The sequence below is a fragment of the Salvelinus namaycush genome, chromosome 13, assembly GCF_016432855.1.
Source record: "Salvelinus namaycush isolate Seneca chromosome 13, SaNama_1.0, whole genome shotgun sequence".
Lineage (NCBI taxonomy): Eukaryota > Metazoa > Chordata > Actinopteri > Salmoniformes > Salmonidae > Salvelinus > Salvelinus namaycush.
In genome coordinates, this window is record NC_052319.1 from 38006339 (window position 1) to 38032378 (window position 26040).

The following is a 26040-nucleotide window of genomic DNA, read 5'->3' on the forward strand; positions in this document are numbered from 1 at the left end:
TTTGGTGCTTTATCCGGGTAGCCGGAAAGTAGAGCATTGCAGTAGTCTAACCTAGAAGTAACAAATGCATGGATTAATTTTTCTGCATAATTTTTGGACAGAAGATTTATGATTTTTGCAATGTTACGTAGATGGAAAAAAGCTGTCCTTGAAACAGTCTTGATATGTTCGTCAAAAGAGAGATCAGGGTCAAGAGTAACGCCGAGGTCCTTCACAGTTTTATTTGAGACGACTTTACAACCATCAAGATTAATTGTCAGATTTAACAGAAGATCTCTTTGTTTCTTGGGACCTAGAACAAGCATCTCTGTTTTGTCCGAGTTTAAAAGTAGAAAGTTTTCAGCCATCCACTTCCTTATGTCTGAAACACAGGCTTCTAGCGAGGGCAATTTTGGGGCTTCACCATGTTTCATTGAAATGTACAGCTGTGTGTCATCCGCATAGCAGTGAAAGTTAACATTATGGTTTCGAATAACATCCCCAAGAGGTAAAATATATAGTGAAAACAATAGTGGTCCTAAAACGGAACCTTGAGGAACACCGAAATGTACAGTTGATTTGTCAGTGGACAAACCATTCACAGAGACAAACTGATATCTTTCCGACAGATAAGATCTAAACCAGGCCAGAACTTGTCCGTGTAGACCAATGTGGGTTTCCAGTCTCTCCAAAAGAATGTGGTGATCGATGGTGTCAAAGGCAGCACTAAGGTCTAGTAGCACGAGGACAGATGCAGAGCCTCGGTCTGACGCCATTAAAAGGTCATTTACCACCTTCACAAGTGCAGTCTCAGTGCTATGATGGGGTCTAAAACCAGACTGAAGCATTTCGTATACATTGTTTGTCTTCAGGAAGGTAGTGAGTTGCTGCGCAACAGCTTTTTCAATTTTTTTTGAGAGGAATGGAAGATTCGATATAGGCCGATAGTTTTTTATATTTTCCGGGTCAAGGTTTGGCTTTTTCAAGAGAGGCTTTATTACTGCCACTTTTAGTGAGTTTGGTACACATCCGGTGGATAGAGAGCCGTTTATTATGTTCAACATAGGAGGGCCAAGCACATGAAGCAGCTCTTTCAGTAGTTTAGTTGGAATAGGATCCAGTATGCAGCTTGAAGGTTTAGAGGCCGTGATTATTTTCATCATTGTGTCAAGAGATATAGTACTAAAACACTTAAGTGTCTCTCCCGATCCCAGGCCCTGGCAGAGCTGTGCAGATCCAGGACAGCTAAGCCCTGGAGGAATACGCAGATTTAAAGAGGAGTTCGTAATTTGCTTTCTAATGATCATGATCTTTTCCTCAAAGAAGTTCATGAATTTATTACTGCTGAAGTGAAAGCCATCCTCTCTTGGGGAATGCTGCTTTTTAGTTAGCTTTGCAACAGTATCAAAAATAAATTTTGGATTGTTCTTATTTTCCTCAATTAAGTTGGAAAAGTAGGATGATCAAGCAGCAGTGAGGGCTCTTCGATACTGCACGGTACTGTCTTTCCAAGCTAGTCGGAAGACTTCCAGTTTGGTGTGGCGCCATTTCCGTTCCAATTTTCTGGAAGCTTGCTTCAGAGCTCGGGTATTTTCTGTATACCAGGGAGCTAGTTTCTTATGACAAATGTTTTTCGTTTTTAGGGGTGCAACTGCATCTAGGGTATTGCGCAAGGTTAAATTGAGTTCCTCAGTTAGGTGGTTAACTGATTTTTGTCCTCTGACGTCCTTGGGTAGGCAGAAGGAGTCTGGAAGGGCATCAAGGAATTTTTGTGTTGTCTGAGAATTTATAGCATGACTTTTGATGCTCCTTGGTTGGGGTCTGAGCAGATTATTTGTTGCGATTGCAAACGTAATAAAATGCTGGTCCGATAGTCCAGGATTATGAGGAAAAACATTAAGATCTACAACATTTATTCCATGGGACAAAACTAGGTCCAGAGTATGACTGTGGCAGTGAGTAGGTCCAGAGACATGTTGGACAAAACCCACTGAGTCGATGATGGCTCCGAAAGCCTTTTGGAGTGGGTCTGTGGACTTTCCCATATGAATGTTAAAATCACCAAAAATTAGAATATTATCTGCTATGACTACAAGGTCCGATAGGAATTCAGGGAACTCAGAGAGGAACGCTGTATATGGCCCAGGAGGCCTGTAAACAGTAGCTATAAAAAGTGATTGAGTAGGCTGCATAGCTTTCATGACTAGAAGCTCAAAAGACGAAAACGTCATTTTTTTTTTTGTAAATTGAAATTTGCTATCGTAAATGTTAGCAACACCTCCGCCTTTGCGGGATGCACAGGGGATATGGTCACTAGTGTAACCAGGAGGTGAGGCCTCATTTAACACAGTAAATTCATCAGGCTTAAGCCATGTTTCAGTCAGGCCAATCACATCAAGATTATGATCAGTGATTAGTTCATTGACTATAACTGCCTTTGAAGTGAGGGATCTAACATTAAGTGACCCTATTTTGAGATGTGAGGTATCACGATCTCTTTCAATAATGGCAGGAATGGAGGAGGTCTTTATCCTAATGAGATTGCTAAGGCGAACACCGCCATGTTTAGTTTTGCCCAACCTAGGTCGAGGCACAGACACAGTCTTAATGGGGATGGCTGAGCTGACTACACTGACTATGCTAGTGGCAGACTCCACTAAGCTGGCAGGTTGGCTAACAGCCTGCTGCCTGGCCTGCACCCTATTTCATTGTGGAGCTAGGGGAGTTAGAGCCCTATCTATGTTGGTAGATAAGATGAGAGCACCCCTCCAGCTAGGATGGAGTCCGTCACTCCTCAGCAGGTCAGGCTTGGTCCTGTTTGTGGGTGAGTCCCAGAAAGAGGGCCAATTATCTACAAATTCTATCTTTTGGGAGGGGCAGAAAACAGTTTTCAACCAGCGATTGAGTTGTGAGACTCTGCTGTAGAGCTCGTCACTCACCCTAACTGGGAGGGGGCCAGAGACAATTACTCGATGCCGACACATCTTTCTAGCTGATTTACACGCTGAAGCTATGTTGCACCTGGTGACCTCTGACTGTTTCATCCTAACATCGTTGGTGCCGACGTGGATAACAATATCTCTATACTCTCTACACTCGCCAGTTTTAGCTTTAGCCAGCACCATCTTCAGATTAGCCTTAACGTCGGTAGCCCTGCCCCCTGGTAAACAGTGTGTGATCGCTGGGTGATTCGTTTTAAGTCTAATACTGCGGGTAATGGAGTCGCCAATGACTAGGGTTTTCAATTTGTCAGAGCTAATGGTGGGAGCCTTCGGCGTCTCAGACCCCGTAACGGGAGGAGTAGAGACAAGAGAAGACTCGGCCTCAGACTCCGACTCGCTACTTAATGGGGAAAACCGGTTGAAAGTTTCTGTCGGCTGAATGAGCGACACCAGTTGAGCATTCCTACAGCATTTCCCTCCAGAAGCCATGAGAAAGTTGTCCGGCTGTGGGGACTGTGCGGGGGGGTTTATACTACTATCTGTACTTACTGGTGGCACAGACGCTGTTTCATCCTTTCCTACACTGAAATTACCCTTGCCTAACGATTGCGTCTGAAGCTGGGCTTGCAGCACAGCTATCCTCGCCGTAAGGCGATCGTTCTCCTGTATATTATGAGTACAGCGACTGCAATTAGAAGACATAATGTTAATGTTACTACTTAGCTTCGGCTGTTGAAAGTGCTGACGAACCATGTCCAGATAAAGCGTCCGGAGTGAAAAAGTTGAATGAGGGAAAAAAGTTGTGATGGAAAAACTAAAAATATAAACGGTAATTAAAAAGTAAAAAGAAAAAAAAACGTAAAGTTGTCAGCTAGCAAAGTAAGGTTGGCAACAAAACGCACAGCAACAAAACGCACAGCAACACGTCTATATCCTCTCCATAGCCTCTCTATAGCCTCTCTGTAGCCTCTCTATAGCCTCTCGATATCTTCTCTATAGCCTCTCTATAGCCTCTCTGTAGCCTCTCTATAGCCTCTCTGTAGCCTCTATGTAGCTTCTCTATAGCCTCTCGATATCTTCTCTATAGCCTCTCTATATCCTCTCTATAGCCTCTATATCCTCTCCATAGCCTCTCTATTGGCTGTCTCTATATCCTCTCCATAGCCTCTCTATAGCCTCTCGATATCTTCTCTATAGCCTCTCTATAGCCTCTATATCCTCTCCATAGCCTCTCTATAGCCTCTCGATATCTTCTCTATAGCCTCTCTATAGCCTCTATATCCTCTCCATAGCCTCTCTATTGGCTGTCTCTATATCCTCTCCATAGCCTCTCTATAGCCTCTCTGTATCCTCTCTATATTCTCTCTATAGCCTCTCTATAGGCTGTCTATAGCTTCTCTATATCCTCTCTATAGGCTGTCTATAGGCTCTTTATAGGCTGTCTATAGGCTGTCTATAGGCTCATTATAGGCTGTCTATAGGCTGTATATAACCTGGTCCAAATTGGGTCATGTGACACACACAGTAGGATTGTGCCTCAGGTTAGTAATCACAACTGGTATTATCTTTTAACGAGGTTAAATAAACTTAAGAAAGTTACATTGTTAGCTCTCGTAGCTGTCGGTCTCAGTCCGGATGTTAAAGTCACTTCCATTCATCTGAACAATTGTAGTTCTATAACTGAACTATGAACTATGTACTCCATCAGCTCCTATTCACACATTGTCCGGGGATTTCAGGTTATTGTGTTGACGCCAATAAGGCTAAACTGAACAGGAATTGTCCATTGTTAAAACGGCTATTCTGCACTTTCTGTGAGGAAAAACCTCAAAACACCTGGTGGCCTTTTTATAGCATGTTTTGTACACCAGGCATTTTAATTTTATAGTGCAGAAGCCTTCATGTTAATCAGAACACAAGTGTTTTTAGTATGATCTTTATCTCAGTGTCAGTGTAGACTGAAGGTGTAATTGCGGTTGCTGTCAGCTGTTTCCTTAAGGGGTTTACTTTAAGGCCTGTAACTGCTACGCTATCTGACAGGTTTACTTTAACTCGATTAATCTGTGTGTGTGTGTCAGCCTTATTCTAAAATTGATTCAATTAAATGTTCTCCTCATCAATCAATCAAATTTATTTATGAAGCCCTTTTTAAATCAGCCGATGTGACAAAGTGCTATACAGAACCGCCTAAAACCCCAAACAGCAAGCAATGCAGATGTAGAAGCACGGTGGCTAGGAAAAACTCCCTAGAAAGGCAGGAGGGTGCAACAGGTCAGCACCTCAGGAGTAAATGTCATTTGGCTATTCATTTTTTATTATTATACATTTTTTTGTACCTTTATTTAGCTAGGCAAGTCAGTTAAGAACAAATTCTTATTTACAATGACGGCCTAGGAACAGTGGGTTAACTGCCTTGTTCAGGGGCAGAATTACTTTGTTCAGGGGCAGATGATTTTTACCTTGTCAGCTCAGGGATTCGATCTAGCAACCTTTCGGTTACTGGCCCAACGCTCTAACCACTAGGCTACCTGCCGCCTCATAGCAGAGCATTCAGAGTTCGAGATAGCAGGTGCGGTAGAGAGAGAGAGTCAAACAGCAGGTCTGGGACAAGGTAGCACGTCCCATGAACAGGTCAGGGTTCCATAGCCGCACGACCAGGTGAATTTGTGGCAGCAAGGAGTCATCAGGCCAGGTAGTCCTGAGGCATGGTCCCAGGGCTCAGGTCCTCCGGGACGGAGAGAGAGAGAATTAGAGGGAGCGTACTTAAATTCACACAGGACACCTGATAAGACAGGCGAATTACACCAGATATAACAGAATGACCCTAGCCCCCCGACACATAAACTATTGCAGTATAGATACTGGAGGCTGAAATAGGAGGGGTCTGGAGACACTGTGGCCCCATCCGACAATACCCCCGGACAGTGCCAACCAGGCAGGATATAACCCCACCCACTTTGCCAAAGCACAGCCCCCACACCACTAGAGGGATATCCGCAGTCCGCCAACTTACTACCCTGAGAGAAGGCTGAGTATAGCCCACAAAGATCTCCTTCACGGCAAGAACCCGATGGTACAATCTACACACAATAGCCCATGATGACAAAGCGAAAACAGAAATACCTTATTTACATAATTATTCAGACCCTTTGCTATGAGATTCGAAATTGAGCTCAGGTGCATCCTGTTTCCATTGATTATCCTTGAGATGTTTCTACAACTTGATTGGAGTCCACCTGTGGTAAATTCAATTGATTGGACATGATTTGGAAAGGCACACACCTGTCTATATAAGGTCCCACAGTTGACAGTGCATGGCAGAGCAAAAACCAAGCAATGAGGTCAAAGGAATTGTCCGTAGAGCTCCGAGACAGGGTTGTGTCGATGCACAGATCTGGGGAAGGGTACAAAAAAAATTCTGCCGCATTGAAGGTCCCCATGAACACAGTGGCCTCAATCATTCTTAAATGGAAGAAGTTTGGAACCACCAAGACTCTTCCTAGAGCTAGCCGCCCGGCCAAACTGAGCAATCGGGGGAGAAGGGCTTTGGTCAGGTAGGTGACCAAGAACCCGATGGTCACTCTGACAGAGCTCCAGAGTTCTTCTATGGAGATGGAAGAACCTTTAAAGAAGAACATCCATCTCTACAACACTCCACCAATCAGGCCTTTATGGTAGAGTGGCCAGACGGATGCCACTCCTCAGTAAAAGGCTCATGACAGCCCGCTTGGAGTTTGCCAAAGGCACCTAAAAGACTCTCAGACCACGAGAAACAATCTCTGATCTGATGAAATCAAGATTGAACTCTTTGTTCTGAATGCCAAGCATCACGTCTGGAGGAAACCTGGCACCATCCCTACGGTGAAGTATGGTGGCAGCAACATCATGCTGTGTGGATGTTTTTCAACAGCAGGGACTGGGAGACTAGTCAGGATCGAGGGAAAGATGAACGGAGCAAAGTACAGAGAGATCCTTGATGAAAACCTGCTCCAGATTGTCAGGACCTCAGACTGGGCTGAAGGTTCACCTTCCAACAGGACAACAACCCTAAGCACACAGCCAAGACATCGCAGGAGTGGCTTCGGGACAAGTATCTGAAAGTCCTTGAGTGAACCAGCCAGAGCCCGGACTTAAACCTGATTGAATATCTCTGGTGAGACCTGAAAATAGCTGTGCAGTGATGCTCAAAAACCAACCTGACAGAGGATCTGCAGAGAAGAATGGAAGAAACTCCCCAAATACAGGTGTGCCAAGCTTGTAGTGTCATACTCAAGAAGACTCAAGGCTGTAATCGCTGCCAAAGGTGCTTCAACAAAGTACTGAGTAAAGGGTCTAAATACTTATGTTAATGTGATATTTCAGAATTTTATTTTTATACATTGTCAAAATTAAAAAATAAAATAATAATTGCTTTGTCATTATGGGATAGTGTATGTAGATTGATGAGGGGAAAAACAATGTAATCAATGTTAGAATAAGGCTGTAAGAAAATGTGGAAAAAGTCAAGGGTCTGAATACTTTCTTGAATGCAATGTATAAGTACATTTACATTTACATTTAAGTCATTTAGCAGACGCTCTTATCCAGAGCGACTTACAAGTTGGTGCATTCACCTTATGATATCCAGTGGAACAACCACTTTACAATAGTGCATCTAACTCTTTTAAGGGGGGGGGGGGGGTGGGGGGTTAGAAGGATTACTTTATCCTATCCTAGGTATTCCTTAAAGAGGTGGTGTTTCAGGTGTTTCCGGAAGGTGGTGATTGACTCCGCTGACCTGGCGTCGTGGGGGAGTTTGTTCCACCATTGGGGTGCCAGAGCAGCGAACAGTTTTGACTGGGCTGAGCGGGAGCTGTACTTCCTCAGAGGTAGGGAGGCGAGCAGGCCAGAGGTGGATGAACGCAGTGCCCTTGTTTGGGTGTAGGGCCTGATCAGAGCCTGAAGGTACGGAGGTGCCGTTCCCCTCACAGCTCCGTAGGCAAGCACCATGGTCTTGTAGCGGATGTGCCAGTGGAGAGAGCCAGTGGAGAGAGCGGAGGAGCGGGGTGACGTGAGAGAACTTGGGAAGGTTGAACACCAGACGGGCTGCGGCGTTCTGGATGAGTTGTAGGGGTTTAATGGCACAGGCAGGGAGCCCAGCCAACAGCGAGTTGCAGTAGTCCAGACGGGAGATGACAAGTGCCTGGATTAGGACCTGCGCCGCTTCCTGTGTGAGGCAGGGTCGTACTCTGCGAATGTTGTAGAGCATGAACCTACAGGAACGGGTCACCGCCTTGATGTTAGTTGAGAACGACAGCGTGTTGTCCAGGATCACGCCAAGGTTCTTAGCACTCTGGGAGGAGGACACAATGAAGTTGTCAACCGTGATGGCGAGATCATGGAACGGGCAGTCCTTCCCCGGGAGGAAGAGCAGCTCCGTCTTGCCGAGGTTCAGCTTGAGGTGGTGATCCGTCATCCACACTGATATGTCTGCCAGACATGCAGAGATGCGATTCGCCACCTGGTTATCAGAAGGGGGAAAGGAGAAGATTAATTGTGTGTTGTCTGCATAGCAATGATAGGAGAGACCATGTGAGGATATGACAGAGCCAAGTGACTTGGTGTATAGCGAGAATAGGAGAGGGCCTAGAACAGAGCCCTGGGGGACACCACTGGTGAGAGCACGTGGTGCGGAGACAGATTCTCGCCAACCCACCTGGTAGGAGCGACCTGTCAGGTAGGACGCAATCCAAGCGTGGGCCGCGCCGGAGATGCCCAACTCGGAGAGGGTGGAGAGGAGGATCTGATGGTTCACTGTATCAAAGGCAGCCGATAGGTCTAGAAGGATGAGAGCAGAGGAGAGAGAGTTAGCTTTAGCAGTGCGGAGCGCCTCCGTGACACAGAGAAGAGCAGTCTCAGTTGAATGACTAGTCTTGAAACCTGACTGATTTGGATCAAGAAGGTCATTCTGAGAGAGATAGCAGGAGAGCTGGCCAAGGACGGCACGTTCAAGAGTTTTGGAGAGAAAAGAAAGAAGGGATACTGGTCTGTAGTTGTTGACATCGGAGGGATCGAGTGTAGGTTTTTTCAGCAGGGGTGCAACTCTCGCTCTCTTGAAGGCGGAAGGGACGTAGCCAGCGGTCAAGGATGAGTTGATGAGCGAGGTGAGGTAAGGGAGAAGGTCTCCGGAAATGGCCTGGAGAAGAGAGGAGGGGATAGGGTCAAGCGGGCAGGTTGTTGGGCGGCCGGCCGTCACAAGACGCGAGATTTCATCTGGAATAGTATACGAATAATGTATTTCCATTTTGTATTTTTTGTGTGTTAGTTGTATGTGTTGTTGAAATAATTATGTTTGTTTGCACTTTAATTTAGTTAGTGTGAAGCTAAGTTGTAGAATGATAATGATCATTAATCTTATCAAACTCCCTCTTCATACCAACTCTAACGCAGTCCCATTCACCTTTCAACGTATTGAATGATTTGACGATTCACACCATCAAACAGTTCTTAGGTTCCTTAAACAATGCGCTCTCAAGTTCAGTTCATTCATATTCCCCACTTGTAATCACACTGAAATGAGGAAGTGGATTAGGTTCCATTTAAAGGTTAACATCTCATAGTTGGAGAGTCACTGTGATTGACACATTAATAGGCGTTTATTATTAATGGAAACCAAACCACAGGTGCAAGTGTCACATTACACTATCACAACTTTACATAGTGACACTGGTATATTTACTGTAGCAAGTTGGTGAACAGTTTTTATTTTGTGATTTATTTCCATGACGGTCCTCTCTGGCTTTCAGAATAATTCTTTCCGTTGAAGAAAAAAGAGGTAGAGCGAGTGTGTGAGAGAGGAAAGAAGATATTAGAAGGGAGTTCACAGGGGAGGGAATTCAGGCTCCTATCCCATTGGACAGAATAAATAGATGACCTCCACTCCCCCAAACGCTCAAACACACCCCTCCAGAATACTGACATGACAAAGTAGAGTGGCACTAACCACAACCAGATCTCAAAGTCACGACCCAATCAGCTCGCTGAGCAACCATAAGAATTTCCCTTCATGCAATAGGCCTAATAAAGGAATGCTAAACACATGATCAGAACCACAACATAGCTAAAGCACCACAGCTTCTTTATCGAAAGACAATAATTGTAAATACCTGATAGCTGGGTGTTTATGTGAGCAACAGCTAGCTAGACCAATGCTACAACATTGGAGCGATTGATCCTAATGTTGGATGTGTGGTCCTCCATCCCCCCCGTAGGGCATGGCCTTCACCCTGCAGGAGCGCCTGCAGCTGGGCATCCACGGCCTGCTGCCCCCAGTCTTCCTCTCCCAGGACGTCCAGGTGCTCCGCATCATGAGGAGCTACGAGGGCCGCAACCCCCTCGACAAGTGAGCACACACACACACAGAGTCAAATAATACACTTACATATACAAACAAACAAACACACAACACACAATGGCTAAAAATGCACATACAGACAGAAATACGGAAACTTTCCTCCCCCTCATTATCACTAATCACTATCATCACTAGCACTATCATCACTATTACTATAATCACCATCATCACTATTACTATCATCACTATCATCACTATTACTATCATCACTATCACTAATAACACTATCATCACTATTATTGACATCACTATCACCACTATTACTATTATCACTATCACATTCATCACTATTACTATCATCACTATCATCACTATTACTATCATCACTATTACTATCATCAATATCATCACTATTACTAGCATCACTATCACTAATAACACTATCATCACTATTACTATCATCACTATCATCACTATTACTAGCATCACTATTACTAGCATCACCATCATCACTATCACTAATAACACTATCACCACTATTACTATTATCACTATCACATTCATCACTATTACTATCATCACTATCATCACTATTACTAGCATCACTATCAGTAATAACACTATCATCACTATTACTATCATCACTATTAGTATCATCACTATCATCACAATTACTAGCATCACTATTACTAGCATCACTATCACCACTATCACTAATAACACTATCATCACTATTAGTATCATCACTATCATCACTATTAGTATCATCACTATCATCACTATTACTATCATCACTATTAGTATTATCGCTATCATCGCTATCACTAATAACACTATCATCACTATTACTAGCATCACTATCACTATCATCACTATCACTAATAACGCTATCATCACTATTATTATCATCACTATTAGTATCATCACTATCATCACTATTAGTATAATCACTATTACTATCATCACAATCACTATCATCACTATTAGTATCATCACTATCATCACTATTACTATCATCACTATCATCACTATTACTATCATCACTATTACTATCATCACTATTAGTATCATCACTATCATCCCTATTAGTATCATCACTATCACTAATAACACTATCATCACTATTACTAGCATTACTATTACTATCATCACTATCATCACTATTACTATCATCACTATCATCACTATTACTATCATCACTATTACTAGCATCACTATCACCACTATCACTAATAACACTATCATCACTATTAGGATCATCACTATCATCACTATTAGTATTATCACTATCATCACTATTACTATCATCACTATTAGTATTATCGCTATCATCGCTATCACTAATAACACTATCATCACTATTAGTATCATCACTATCACTAATAACTACCACTGTCATCAATATCAATATCATCGCTATCATCATTATCACTGTCACTATCATCGCTATCCCTTCCAGCTCTGTTTCACCTTGTCCTACATTTCCTGTTGCTCTCTCTCTCGCTCTCTATCTATTTCTCTCTATCTCTATTTCTTTCTCTCTCTCTCTCTCTCTCTCTCTCTCTCTCTCTCTCTCTATTTCTCTCTCTCTCTCTCTCTATCTATTTCTCTCTATCTCTATTTCTTTCTTTCTCTCTCTCTCTCTCTCTCTCTCTCTCTCCCTATCTCTATTTCTCTCTCTCTCTCAGGTACATCTTGCTAATGACTTTGCAGGACAGGAATGAGAAGTTGTTTTACCGCCTGCTGACATCTGATGTAGAGGAGTTCATGCCTATTGTCTATACGCCTACAGTAGGGCTGGCCTGCCAACAGTACGGACTGGCCTTCAGGAGACCACGGTAGGCATGACACACTGACACACACACACGTACAGACATACACACACTTACACTCACACACACTTACACACACACACACACACACACACACACACACACAGACATACACACACCTACACTCACACACACACACACACACACACACACACACACACACACACACACACACACACACACACACACACACACACACACACACACACACACAAACCCACACACCCACACAGAGAGAGAGAGAGACAGGGCATTGTTGTGTGATAATAGTGGCTCAGTGGTTCTGAAGTGTTAGCATGTACAGTTGAAGTCGGAAGTTTACATACACTTAGGTTGGAGGCAGTAAAACTTGTTTTTCAACCACTCCACAAATTTCTTGTCAACAAACTATAGTTTTGGCAAGTTGGTTAGGACATCTACTTTGTGCATGACACAAGTAATTTTTTCAACAATTGTTTACAGACAGAGTATTTCAGTTAAAATTCACTGTATCATAATTCCAGTGGGTCAGAAATGTACATATACTAAGTTGACTGTAGCTTTAAACAGCTTGGAAAATTCCAGAAAATGATGTCATGGCTTTAGAAGCTTCTGATAGGCTAATTGACATAATTTGAGTCAATTGGAGGTGTACCTGTGGATGTATTGCAAGGCCTACCTTCAAACTCAGTGCCTCTTTGCTTGACATCATGGGAAAATCAAGAAAAAAAATGGTAGACCTCCACAAGTCTGGTTCATCCTTGGGATCAATTTCCAAATGCCTGAAGGTACCACGTTCATCTGTACAAACAATAGTATGCAAGTATAAACACCATGGGACCACGCAGCCACCGAAGAACACCATCACCACCATGAAGCACGGGGGTGGCAGCATCGTGTTGTGGGGGTGCTTTGCTGCAGGAGAGACTGATGCACTTCACAAAATAGATAGCATCATGAGGTAGGAAAATTATGTCGATATATTGAAGCAACATCTCAAGACATCAGTCAGGAAGTTAAAGCTTGGTCGCAAATGCGTCTTCCAAATAGACAATGACCCCAAGCATACTTCCAAAGTTGTGGCAAAATTGCTTAAGGACAACAAAGTTGAGGTACTGGAGTGGCCATCACAAAGCCCTGACCTCAATCCCATAGAAAATCTGTGGGCAGACCTGAAAAAGTGTGTGTGAGCAAGGAGGCCTACAAACCTGACTCAGTTACACCAGCTCTGTCAGGGGGAATGGGCCAAAAAGCTTGTGGAAGGCTACCCGAAACATTTGACCTAAGTTAAACAATTTAAAGGCAATGCTACCAAATACTAATTGAGTGTATGTAAACTTCTGACCCACTGGGAATGTGATTAAAGAAATAAAAGTGGAAATAAATCATTCTCTCTACTATTATTCTGACATTTCACATTCTTAAAATAAAAGTGGAGGTCCTAACTGACCTAAGACAGGACATTTTTACTTGGATTAAATGTCAGGAATTGTGAAAAACTGAGTTTAAATGTATTTGGCTAAGGTGTATGTAAACTTCTGACTTCAACTGTATCCCACAGAGGTCTCTTCATCACCATCCACGATAAAGGTCACATCGCCACCATGCTCAACTCCTGGCCTGAGGAGAACATCAAGGTGAGGAGTACCACACACACACACAAGCTTTGCTTTACTGGTACAGGATGTGGACAGGAGGGTGTAAACAGCTTAAGGCTCTTAGCTGGAGACTAGAAGTTTCATCAGGTGAACCAAACCGTGTTTGTATATTCCACAGGCCATTGTGGTGACGGACGGAGAGCGTATCCTGGGTCTGGGGGACCTGGGAAGTTACGGCATGGGCATCCCCGTGGGCAAACTGGCCCTGTACACAGCCTGTGGAGGAGTGCCACCCCAACAGTGTCTTCCAGTGCTGCTGGACGTGGGCACAGACAACCAGGTACTTCAACTGGGACACTCCATGAGGAAACACCCAGGCCTGATAGGCCTCCGTTGGCTAATATCATGATCCTTATCATTTGACCCACCCATATAGAAAAAGCAGTATCTTACCTAGTGAACTAAATGTGTTGCTAGAAGTTGTTTGGAATTCAGGGCTCCGCTATCACTTAGTTGCTTCCCTTATTTCCCTAAAGGTCCTCATCCGCAGGTTGGCATTTATTGAGATGACTCATATAGTGAATCATATATTGAGGCAGCTCTGCAGAGTGGTCACTAGCTTGCACAGCCACATCACAAAGCCATAAAATCGGATTTTAAACCTGACCTTAACCCAATCCCTGCTCCTTGTCGTAGAGTGTGAAGGTGATGATGTTTAATCTTTGATCAGGCGCTCCTGGAAGACCCCCTGTACATCGGTCTAAAGCACAAGAGGGTCAGAGGAAAGGAGTACGATGATCTCATCGATGAGTTCATGCAGGCAGTTACTGACAAGTGGGTAATGTGTGTGTGTGTGTGTGTGTGTGTGTGTGTGTGTGTGTGTGTGTGTGTGTGTGTGTGTGTGTGTGTGTAATTTAACTATCTGACCGACCGTTCACTACTCTGCGCTGCAGGTACGGGATGAACTGTCTGATCCAGTTTGAGGATTTTGCCAACTCCAACGCCTTCCGCCTCCTCAACAAGTACCGCAACCACTACTGCACCTTCAATGATGACATCCAAGGTAATCTCTCTCTCCCTCTCTCTCTGGCCCTATCCAAAATCTACTCCCACCCCCTACCCGCTAGACCGGGGTGGGCAATCATTTTTACTCAATATCGGGATTTCAAAATTCAGCGGAGTGCCACACAGATTTTTTTCCAGACCGATTTGTTAGTCAAAAGCAATTTGCGGGCCAGATAGAGGGCAGTAATTAAAAAATGTAAAAGTGCATTATAATTTCGACATACTTTCTATTTAGTTTCAGACATTCAAGAGTGACCTGGATTGTTTTTTAACCCAAAATAATAAATACAAATACAAAAAAAACATTTTTGCAAACCTACCCTAGACAGTTATTGGGATTTGTAGGCTGTGTGGCTCACTGATGACCTCCTGATGACACATTATATCATTTTTTGTTTTGTTGAAAGATAGATGTGCAAAACCATTCCGATCACAACTTTACAACCCATCCCTCGTGTTTATCACCCTCTCTAACTCTCTGTCTCCCTCTCCCAGGCACAGCCTCAGTAGCAGTAGCTGGAGTCTTGGCTGCACTGAAGATCACCAAGAACAAACTGTCAGACCACACTTTTGTGTTCCAGGGAGCAGGGGAGGTAAGAGGACAAACGTGCGGATCTGTGTTAATTATAAACTCTTTGTCCAGAAGTCATTAACGTTTGGAAACCTCATTCTCTTGAATCAAGCCTTGTTAGGTAACAAAAGCATGCATATGAAATGGCTTTATAATCATCATGTTGCATTGCAATGATTGGTTAGATTGGTTGGCAGCAAGATGCATCATGGGACGATGTGTCTTTTTTGACCAGGCTGCACTGGGCATCGCCCACCTGCTGATCATGGCCATGGCGAAAGAGGGAGTGTCCGCCACAGACGCCGCAAAGAATATCTGGATGGTCGACTCCAGGGGCCTCATCGTCAAGGTAACTGTAATACCATAATATCATAGCTAATCAATGTTCCCTCAAAACATTTTCGGCACTGAGCAAATTTCAGGTCTGCTGAGCGCAAACTTGAACATTGTTAAAATTCTGTGCAACTACCAGCACATGTTTACTGTGAACACTGAGGCTGTACCAGATTTAAGTTGCTGTTTCAGACAGTGGTAAAGTAGGCTACTGTGGCTATTTGATCATAACGTAGGGTTACCAGAGGGGCCTATCATTCAGACTACAGTAGCAGCCAATGTGTGGTGTTCAATGTAGGCTTACATTCCATGAGACTTTTGAAAAAAACACGCAGGGCATAACATTAACCTGTTTATCCACTTGTCCTTCAGACAAGGAGGTGACAGAAAATGTTGTTTGATGCAAGAAACCACTTTACAGAATAAAATGCATTGTTATTCCCATACCATTATTACAGAGCTTAGAGGGAACATTGCTCCTAATACACTTGAATAGCTTCCAAACACTGATCTGATAAGCATTCTCCTGAGCTGTCCATCTAGATATGTAGGATGTCGGATAGAAATATCATATGTAGAACAGTCATGCTGCACTGTCATGTAGAATAGGGAATGTCAGTCATTTGTATCAGCAACATTCACAACATTGCTCCCTCCTGAACTGGATCCAGTAGTATGTCAGATTTACTGATGTCATCATTATGCGACCCACAGGGCAGAGGAAACCTGAACCATGAGAAGGAGGAGTTTGCCCATGACCACGCCCACATAAAGACCCTGGGGGAGGTGGTGCACACCATCAAGCCCACTGCCATCATCGGTCAGTCCCCATGATCACCTACTGGCTCAGCTGGACTCACCTGTGTATCTAGGGCTCACCTGGGTTATGTACTAGGGCCTAAATGAGAACAGTAATAGACAATAACAGCTCAAGGACAAAACTACATAGATTTTTTTGTAAAGGCACATGTAGCCTACATATCAATACACACACACAAACTATCTAGGTCAAATAGGGGAGAGGCGTTGCGCCGTGAGGTGTTGCTTTATCTGTTTTTTGAAACCAGGCTTACTGTTAGTTTGAGCAATATGAGATGGAACGGAGTTCCATACAATAATGGCTCTATATAAGACTGCACGCTTTCTTGAATTTGTTCTGGATTTGGGGACTGTGAAAAGACCCCTGGTGGCATGTCTAGTGGGTTAAGAGGGTATGTCAGAGCTGTGTGTAAGTTGACTATGCAAACAATTTGGAATTTTCAACACATTGTCTATTTTTAAAAAGAAGAAGTGATGCAGTCAGTCTCTCCTCAACTCTTAGCCAAGAGAGACTTGCATGCATAGTATTACACAACATGTTCTTCATAATGCCACTAAGCTCAGAAGTCGAATTGAAACGGACAGATAATCAACATTGCAGAGCATCTCAGGAACATATGTATGTTTTGTTTTATTTTGATTGAACCTTTATTTAACTAGTCAAGTCAGTTAAGAACAAATTCTTATTTACAAAGACGGCCCACCAAAAGGCCTCCTGCGGGGACGGGGGCTAGGATTTAAAAAAACATATAAATATAGGACAAAACACACATCACGACAAGAGAGACAACACAACACTACATAAAGAGAGACCTAAGACGACAACATAGCAAGGCAGCAACACATGACAACACAGCATGGTAGCAACACAAAATGGTAGCAGCACAAAACATGGTACAAACATTATTGGGCACAGACAACAGCACAAAGGGCAAGAAGGTAGAGACAATAATACACATAATAGACAATATCACACAATATGTGCTATGGGGACCTTTAACAGAATGTGACTGGCAGAACGTGTGTTGTATGTGGAGGATAAGGGCTGCAGTAGATATCCCAGATAGGGGGGAGTGAGGCCTGATTATCTGTCCGTTTTTAAATAAGCATCAACCAGTGGGTCTTGCGACGGGTATACAGAGATGAACAGTTTACAGAGTATAGAGTGCAGTGATGTGTCCTATAAGGAGCATTGGTGGCAAATCTGATGGCCAACTGGTAAAGAACAGTACTTGTAATCAGTACTCTTTTCCTGTGTGCAGGAGTGGCAGCCATCGCAGGGGCGTTTACTGAAAACATTATCAAGGACATGGCGTCCTTCAACGAGAGGCCCATCATCTTTGCCCTGAGCAACCCCACCAGCAAGGCAGAGTGCACCGCCGAGCAGTGCTACCAACTCACCGAGGTACTGTAACTCTGAACTCTGACCCTAACCTAGAGAATAGAGATTCACTCTCTGTTCCCTTGTTTGAGTGCTGCTGAATGTACGCTTACTAAATATTCTTGTTGTCATAGAAATAGAAGGACCTGAAATAGAATTAATGCTCTCTCATGCTCTTTCTCTCCCTCTCTCTCATGCTCTCTCTCTCTCACTCTCCCTCATGCTCTCTCTCTCTCACTCTCTCTCATGCTCTCTCTCTCACTCTCCCTCTCTCCCAGGGGCGGAGCATCTTTGCGAGTGGCAGCCCTTTTAGTAAAGTGACCCTGGCTGACGGGCGCTCCTTCATCCCCGGCCAGGGGAACAACGCCTATGTGTTCCCTGGCGTGGCGCTTGGCGTCATCGCCTGCGGGGTACGCCAAATCTCTGACGACATCTTCCTCACCACAGCTGAGGTAACTGTTTCTTTTATTTTGACATTTTCAACAAAAGACAAACTTTTGTAAAACATTTCAACGAAAGACAAATAAAGATCCCTAAATGCAGAGGTAAAGGGGAAGAGACTTGATCAAGAGAAATACACACACACACATTTTTTTCAAGTTATTTTAATGTCACATCTCAATTTCTATTTTCCTTTCCCTTCTCTTTCTGTCACCCATAATCCCCTTTCCACTCCTCATTTATTCACTTATTTTTTTCATTTCCTGTTTCTCGCTCTCTGTCTCTCTCTCTCTTACTCAGGCGATAGCTGACATGGTAACAGAGGAGCACCTAGCCGAAGGGAGACTCTACCCTCCCCTCAACAGCATCAGAGAGGTGTCCTTTAAGATCGCTGTCAAGGTTGGAGACTGGCACCTCCCCACAAACCATTATCAATACCAGCATTACATTCCCAGTTCCCACCTCCACGCCGATTTGTTACTGCAGAGAAAGACACTAACTCCATATCAATACATCAGCAGTCTAACTCATTTTCCTTTCTCTCTACCAATCTCTACCAATCTCTCTACCAATGTCTCTACCAATCTCTACCAATCTCTCTACCAATCTCTCTACCAATCTCTCTACCAATCTCTCTACCAATCTGTCTACCAATGTCTCTACCAATGTCTCTACCAATGTCTCTACCAATGTCTCTACCAATGTCTCTACCAATCTCTACCAATCCCTACCAATCTCTCTACCAATCTCTCTACCAATCTCTCTACCAATCCCTCTACCAATCTCTACCAATCTCTACCAATCCCTACCAATCTCTCTACCAATCTCTAACCAATCCCTCTACTAATCTCTCTACCAATCTCTCTACCAATCTATCTACCAATCTCTCTACCAATCTCTCTAACCAATCTCTCTAACCAATCTCTCTACCAATCTCTCTACCAATCTCTCTAACCAATCTCTACCAATCTCTCTACCAATCTCTCTGCCAATCTCTCTACCAATCTCTCTGCCAATCTCTCTGCCAATCTCTCTACCAATCTCTCTGCCAATCTTTACCAATCTCTCTACCAATCTCTCTAACCAATCTCTCTACCAATATCTCTAACCAATCTCTCTAACCAATCTCTACCAATCCCTCTACCAATGTCTCTACCAATGTCTCTACCAATGTCTCTACCAATGTCTCTACCAATCTCTACCAATCTCTCTACCAATCTCTCTACCAATCCCTTTACCAATCCCTCTACCAATCTCTACCAATCTCTCTACCAATCTCTACCAATCCCTACCAATCTCTCTACCAATCTCTAACCAATCCCTCTACTAATCTCTCTACCAATCTCTCTACCAATCTATCTACCAATCTCTCTACCAATCTCTCTAACCAATCTCTCTAACCAATCTCTCTAACCAATCTCTCTACCAATCTCTCTAACCAATCTCTACCAATCTCTCTACCAATCTCTCTGCCAATCTCTCTACCAATCTCTCTACCAATCTCTCTACCAATCTCTCTGCCAATCTCTCTGCCAATCTTTACCAATCTCTCTACCAATCTCTCTAACCAATCTCTCTACCAATATCTCTAACCAATCTCTCTAACCAATCTCTCTACCAATCTCTCAGGTTGTGGACTATGCGTACAGACACAACATCGCCTCCCTGTACCCGGAGCCCAAGGACAAGGAGGCTTTTGTGCTCTCCCACGTCTACAGCCCAGACTACGACTCCTTCATCCAGGACACCTACAACTGGCCCCAGGACGCCATGAAAGTCCAGAACGTGTGAACTCCATCTCCCATCAGCCACCTCTATCTCCGTTGTTCAAACCCTCTCAGTACAGCAGAAGGGAGCCACATATCAGAAAACGCGCCGCCGCCTCTTCTCTCCAGCACTCGCATATTTTCACCAATCATCACTCAACACCTTCTGAAGTTAGGTCATCAATACAAGACACTCCTTTGCCCCTAGACACTCCTAAGTGCCCATAGAAATGTACATCGTAGTTGGAGATGACCAATGCTTAGCCAGCACAGAGATCCTTTGAGGGGTATTTTTGAAGGTTCATTATTTTGAAGCCTCCTTTGTCTTTTGTAATTTTTTTGTTTGTCATATCGACAACAGTGTATCCATACAGTCATACTGCCAGGTTATAGTGCCACATCATTTCATGTATAAATTGAGGCAACCCTCAAACTGTTCTATACATTCTATTTCTATGTTCCTATATTCTAATCTGGAGACAGACTATTGACATCACCACAACACCATGTTATTCTATCTGTATCCTGTGTCACCAAGGCCCTAATAACACACTCTATTGAGCTTCCTAGGCTGGTCCAGTCTGTGTGGTCTAGCTTCAATAACTAACAGGCTAAACTCTCAAATAAATTCCATAGAAGTATTACAAAAGGCCAGGACTCTCAGGCATCTATTGTAGGGTGCATCTCAGGAGTCTTACCTGGCTTTCTTCCCTTGACTCCTTTACTTCATCTTTACGGCATCTGCAAAAGTGGACATTTGAAAGCAAATTCCCATTAGACATTCACCATATCGCCTTCACCTGTCCATTGTTTTTTAATCAGTCAGGATAAAAGGAGATGGGGACGAGGACCCCAGTTTTACACTATTAAGATGGGCCCCTTGTCCGGACATAAACGCACAAACCCTGATAGTGCCTGCCTCTGTTTGACCTTCTGACCTCACAATGTTATATCCTGCAGAGTCTTGTCTTTGGTTGGAGGATTCTATCAGATATTAGTAAGGAATGATATGTACAAGCCAGTTCACACTGTTCAGTACCTCCTCATTGATTTTCAAGCGTAACTCCATTATATTATTAAGTGGCATCTTGCTCCCTGTTGTCACTGCATAATTTAGGCTACACTCCTGCCAAAGCCTGGGTTAGGACAGCGCTAGATAGACAATCTATAGAACTTCAAGCCATGTAAGGTAACACAAGCATGCATATGAAATGGCTTGATTTATCATGTTGCATGGCAGTGATTGCTTGGCAGCAGGATGCATCATGGGACTATGTCTTTTTTACCCAGGTTGCACTGGGCGTAACCCACTTGCTGATAATGGCCATGGCACCACGGACGCCACAAATACCAAAAAAGATAAGGTTATAAGGGATATTATTATTATTTTTTTTTTAATATATAAATTAGGACTTTAAATTTATTTTCATAAACACTCCCTGTTCATCTTATATTTTTCCTCTAGACTTTGTCACTGCTCGCCTGTTGATACGCGAGTGTCAGTAGAGTTTTAACAAGATGCATAGCTACATGGTTTTAGCCCCAATGTCACTACCAGTAGGAACTGACTTCAGGTCTGTGAGGTGCCGAAAGTTTATGTACAGAGGAATCTTTGGCAAGCACGGTGATTAGATATATGATTGCCTCTTTAAGTATGTTTTTTATATAATGGAGGGGTTGCTTATTTGAGTGTTGTTTTGTATAAAGCTTTGCCTGTTTTGGTTGAGGTGTTTTTGCCAAAGGTAATAACAGAAACAGGGTGAATCTTATCTTTCCTTTTCCCCCAGAGAATATAATGCTCTGCTTAGGAGTGATGCACTACGAAAGGAATTATATTTCAGTTTTTTAAGGAAAGACTAAATGTTTTTGAAGGGAATAAAATGCACTTTTAAGTGAATATTGTAAACAAAACTACTGAGTGTTTTATTGATGATTAACACTGATTTTGCTGACGTGTGTGTGTGTGTCACATGTGTGTGTGTGTCACGTGTGTGTGTGTGTGTGTTGTGATGAAAGGGGATAGGAAGCAGTTGATGTCTACTAGTGATGTGCGGGTTAACACATGACCCGCAGGTTTAGGGTCATGAAATATTGTGGATGAAGGGTAGGGGGTGGGTGGTAGGCAGGTTGAGTAGAGAGAAAACAATACCTTAAATCCAATCCATAAATATATAATTTTAGTGCAATTTACTGAACAAAAATATATAAAGGTGTTGGGGTAGGTTCCTTGTCGATCATTGACTTATTGGTGAAATCAGCAAACAGACAATATCTTCTTTAAGTAAATCAATCAAACCTTTATTAATGCAATTGCAGACAGAAGTTGACAACGGAAACACAGCACGCATGTTTCAGAGTAAGAATAAAAAAGGTAAAAGTTGCTTTAATATGCTTGCAGTCAACCCATAGTGATGTAACTGCCTACGTCAACACCTTCTACTCATAACACCAAGCCCATGCATATACAGTTATACAAACTTGCAGGAGAAAACAATAGTCCAGTGTTTTCTAAGGGCTCAGCAGTAATTTTCCATTCCCGTGTAGCTTACAGTGGTATGTCTGTCTATTTACTCCCCTACAGGGGTCTGTGTATATGTATCTCTTTTAGCCTTGAGGCGCTTTCTCACAGACACACTTTTTTGACTGCTATGGCTCACACATCTGCTCAGACTGTTTCTATAAGAGGCAGAGACCAGAAAATAACTATGGAACAGTATTTAACCTTATAATGCATGTATTGCTAATCTGTGGTCCAGGACCCTATAAATGTAGTGGGGGAGGGGTCTTATAGCCCTTCCCCTTCTATTAATACAACAAAAGCATAATCAATTATTATAATACATCAATCATTTGGTGCAGCCCCTAACATGACCCCAAGGTGACCCCCATCAAAGGCAACATGTAAAGTGTTGGTCCCATGTTTCATTAGCTGAAATAAAGGATCCCTGAAATGTTCCATACGTACTAAAAGCTTATTTCTCTACATTTTTTTGTGCACACGTTTGTTTACATCCCTTTTAGTGAGCATTTCACCTTTGCCAAGATAATCCATCCACCTGACAGGTGTGGCATGTCAAGAAGCTGATTAAACAGCATGATCATTACACAAGTGCACCTTGTGCTGGGGACAAACGTTTTGAGGGAGCGTGCAATTGGCATGCTGACTGCTGGAATGCTTTGGTCATAGAACCCCTTGCCACCACGATTAGATCACATGACCAAATTAAAGGAATTATAATTAAGCAATAAGGCACGAGGGGGTGTGGTATATGGCCAATATACCACGGCTAAAGGCTGTTCTTAAGCACGACGCAATGCGGAGTGCCTGGATGCAGCCCTTAGCCGTGGCATATTGGCCATATACCACAAACCCCGAGGTGCCTTATTGCTATTATAAACTGGTTACCAACGTAGTTAGAGCAGTAACAAGAAATGTATTGTCTGATATACCACGGCTTTCAGCCAATCAGCATTCAGGGCTCGAACCACCCAGTTTATAATTGGAAAAGAATACCATGATATATCATTGTATGTGGATGATGTCTTGCTCTATCTCCAAGACTCCTCATACTCAATTCCAGTCCTCCTGTCATTGCTTGAAGGGTTTGGTAAACTATCTGGTTATAAAGTTAATTGGTCCAAGACAGACATTATGCCTGTATCTATCTTTAACCCCAAGCCTTAACAAGACCAACTCAAATGGAAATGATCCTTTGACAAATATTAAGTACTTAGGATTTTTCATACCCTCTACTGTACATGATTTGTATAAATTGATCAACATTCCAGTAATTGAAAAGGTTACCAATGACTTGAAAATAATGGACTTCCTTCCTATTTCTCTTCTGGGCAGAATTCATGTAATCAAAATGTCAATGTTATTTTCTTTATTTGTGTCAGAATCTTCCAATTTCACAACGAATCACTCAAGATGAGTTTGCAGATCCTGTATCTTCCATATAAGGCGGGTGGTCTGAATTTACCTAACCTAAAACTTTACTCTTATTGGGCAGCCCAACTTGCCCAAGTTAAGCAATGTTTTTCTCCCTTATTAAGTTATTGAGCTCCATTTTTATGGAATGGTCTGCCTACCCATGTGAGAGACGCAGACTCAGTCTCAACCTTTAAGTCTTTATTGAAGACTCATCTCTTCAGTAGGTCCTATGATTGAGTGTAGTCTGGCCCAGGAGTGTGAAGGTGAACGGAAAGGCACTGGAGCAACGAACCGCCCCTGCTGTCTCTGCCTGGCCGGTTCCCCACTGGGATTCTCTGCCTCTAACCCTATTACAGGGGCTGAGTCACTGGCTTACTGGTGCTCTTCCATGCCGTCCCTAGGAGGGGTGCGACACTTGAGTGGGTTGAGTCACTGATGTGGTCTTCCTGTCTGGGTTGGCGACCCCCCTTGGGTTGTGCCGTGGCGGAGATCTTTGTGGGCTATACTCGGCCTTGTCTCAGGATGGTAAGTTGGTGGTTGAAGATATCCCTCTAGTGGTGTGGGGGCTGTGCTTTGGCAAAGTGGGTGGGGTTATATCCTGCCTGTTTGGCCCTGTCCGGGGGTATCATCGGATGCGGCCACAGTGTCTCCTGACCACTCCTGTCTCAGCCTCCAGTATTTATGCTGCAGTAGTTTATGTGTCGGGGGGCTAGGGTCAGTCTGTTATATCTGGAGTATTTCTCCTGTCTTATCCGGTGCCCTGTGTGAATTTAAGTATGCTCTCTCTAATTCTCTCTTTCTTTCTTTCTCTCTCTCGGAGGTCCTGAGCCCTAGGACCATGCCTCAGGACTACCTGGCATGATGACTCCTTGCTGTCCCCAGTCCACCTGGCCGTGCTGCTGCTCCAGTTTCAACTGTTCTGCCTGCGGCTATGGAACCCTGACCTGTTCACCGGACGTGCTACCTGTCCCAGACCTGCTGTTTTCAACTCTCTAGAGACAGCAGGATCGGTAGAGATACTCTCAATGATCGGCTATGAAAAGCCAACTGACATTTACTCCTGAGTTTTTTTTTAAATTTTTTTTTACTTTGCTGGTCATTTATGAACATTTGAACATCTTGGCCATGTTCTGTTATGATCTCCACCCGGCACAGCCAGAAGAGGACTGGCCACCCCTCATAGCCTGGTTCCTCTCTAGGTTTCTTCCTAGGTTTTGGCCTTTCTAGGGAGTTTTTCCTAGCTACTGTGCTTCTACACCTGCATTGCTAGCTGTTTGGGGTTTTAGGCTGGGTTTCTGTACAGCACTTTGAGATATCAGCTGATGTAAGAAGGGCTATATAAATACATTTGATTTGATTTGATTGGGCAAGGCTAGAACCCTTTGACATTTTACTATATGAGTTAAAACACCTGGCCTATTTTGGCCTGCAAGAGATAAAGAAGATTACGAATAACCCAGTCATTTTGAATAGTATACAAATATGGAAAACAACTAATAAATTACTGGGTTACAATGCATCTCTCTCCCCCCTTGCTCCCATATGGAGAAAACCCTGCTTTTCATCCTGTTTTAATGATGATACATTTAATCCTGGCACAACAAGGGTATAAAGGAAAATTGCTAATTGTTCATATAAATTGTTGTTGGATCATATGCCAAAAGTCACAGATGTTACTAGATTGAAATGAGAAGATGTACAGGTTGAAATAAGCAGAGAAGAATGGTCTTATATACGTTTGAAAGCACAGAAATGTTCCTACAACCTCAGACACAAACTCTCTCAGTTTTAAACCATTCACAGTGTTTACAATACAGCAGAACTACTTCACAAAATGAATGCTGAAATATCTTTCCTTTGTTGGCGCTGTAAGAGGCAAAAGGGTACTTTTTTATCATGTTTTGGACATGCAATCTTATTTCAATATTTTGGGAATCAGTAATCAACACATTTTCAGAATGTTTACAGATTTCTATCCTTCATGCCTAGCCTGTGTCTGTTTTGGACTAGTAAATTAGATCCACGGAACAAGAATCTGAAAAGATATATTGATCTGTCTTTGCTCGC

At 43.2% G+C, this 26040-nt stretch overlaps 1 protein-coding gene across 1 annotated transcript in view; it reads left to right on the top strand.

Moving 5' to 3' along the window:
* The window catches only part of LOC120058509 (NADP-dependent malic enzyme-like), a 32329-nt gene extending 10422 nt beyond the window's left edge, over window positions 1-21907 (top strand). The window contains exons 2-14 of the mRNA XM_039007223.1: window positions 10172-10302; window positions 11943-12092; window positions 13627-13702; window positions 13842-14003; window positions 14394-14497; window positions 14617-14726; window positions 15224-15321; window positions 15535-15648; window positions 16347-16452; window positions 17714-17856; window positions 18111-18284; window positions 18574-18672; window positions 19903-21907. Of these exons, the coding sequence (XP_038863151.1) occupies window positions 10172-10302; window positions 11943-12092; window positions 13627-13702; window positions 13842-14003; window positions 14394-14497; window positions 14617-14726; window positions 15224-15321; window positions 15535-15648; window positions 16347-16452; window positions 17714-17856; window positions 18111-18284; window positions 18574-18672; window positions 19903-20064 (1629 nt within the window). The 3' untranslated portion in view covers window positions 20065-21907. The remainder of the gene's footprint in view (window positions 1-10171; window positions 10303-11942; window positions 12093-13626; window positions 13703-13841; window positions 14004-14393; window positions 14498-14616; window positions 14727-15223; window positions 15322-15534; window positions 15649-16346; window positions 16453-17713; window positions 17857-18110; window positions 18285-18573; window positions 18673-19902) is intronic.
* The last annotated feature ends 4133 nt before the right edge of the window (window positions 21908-26040 follow it).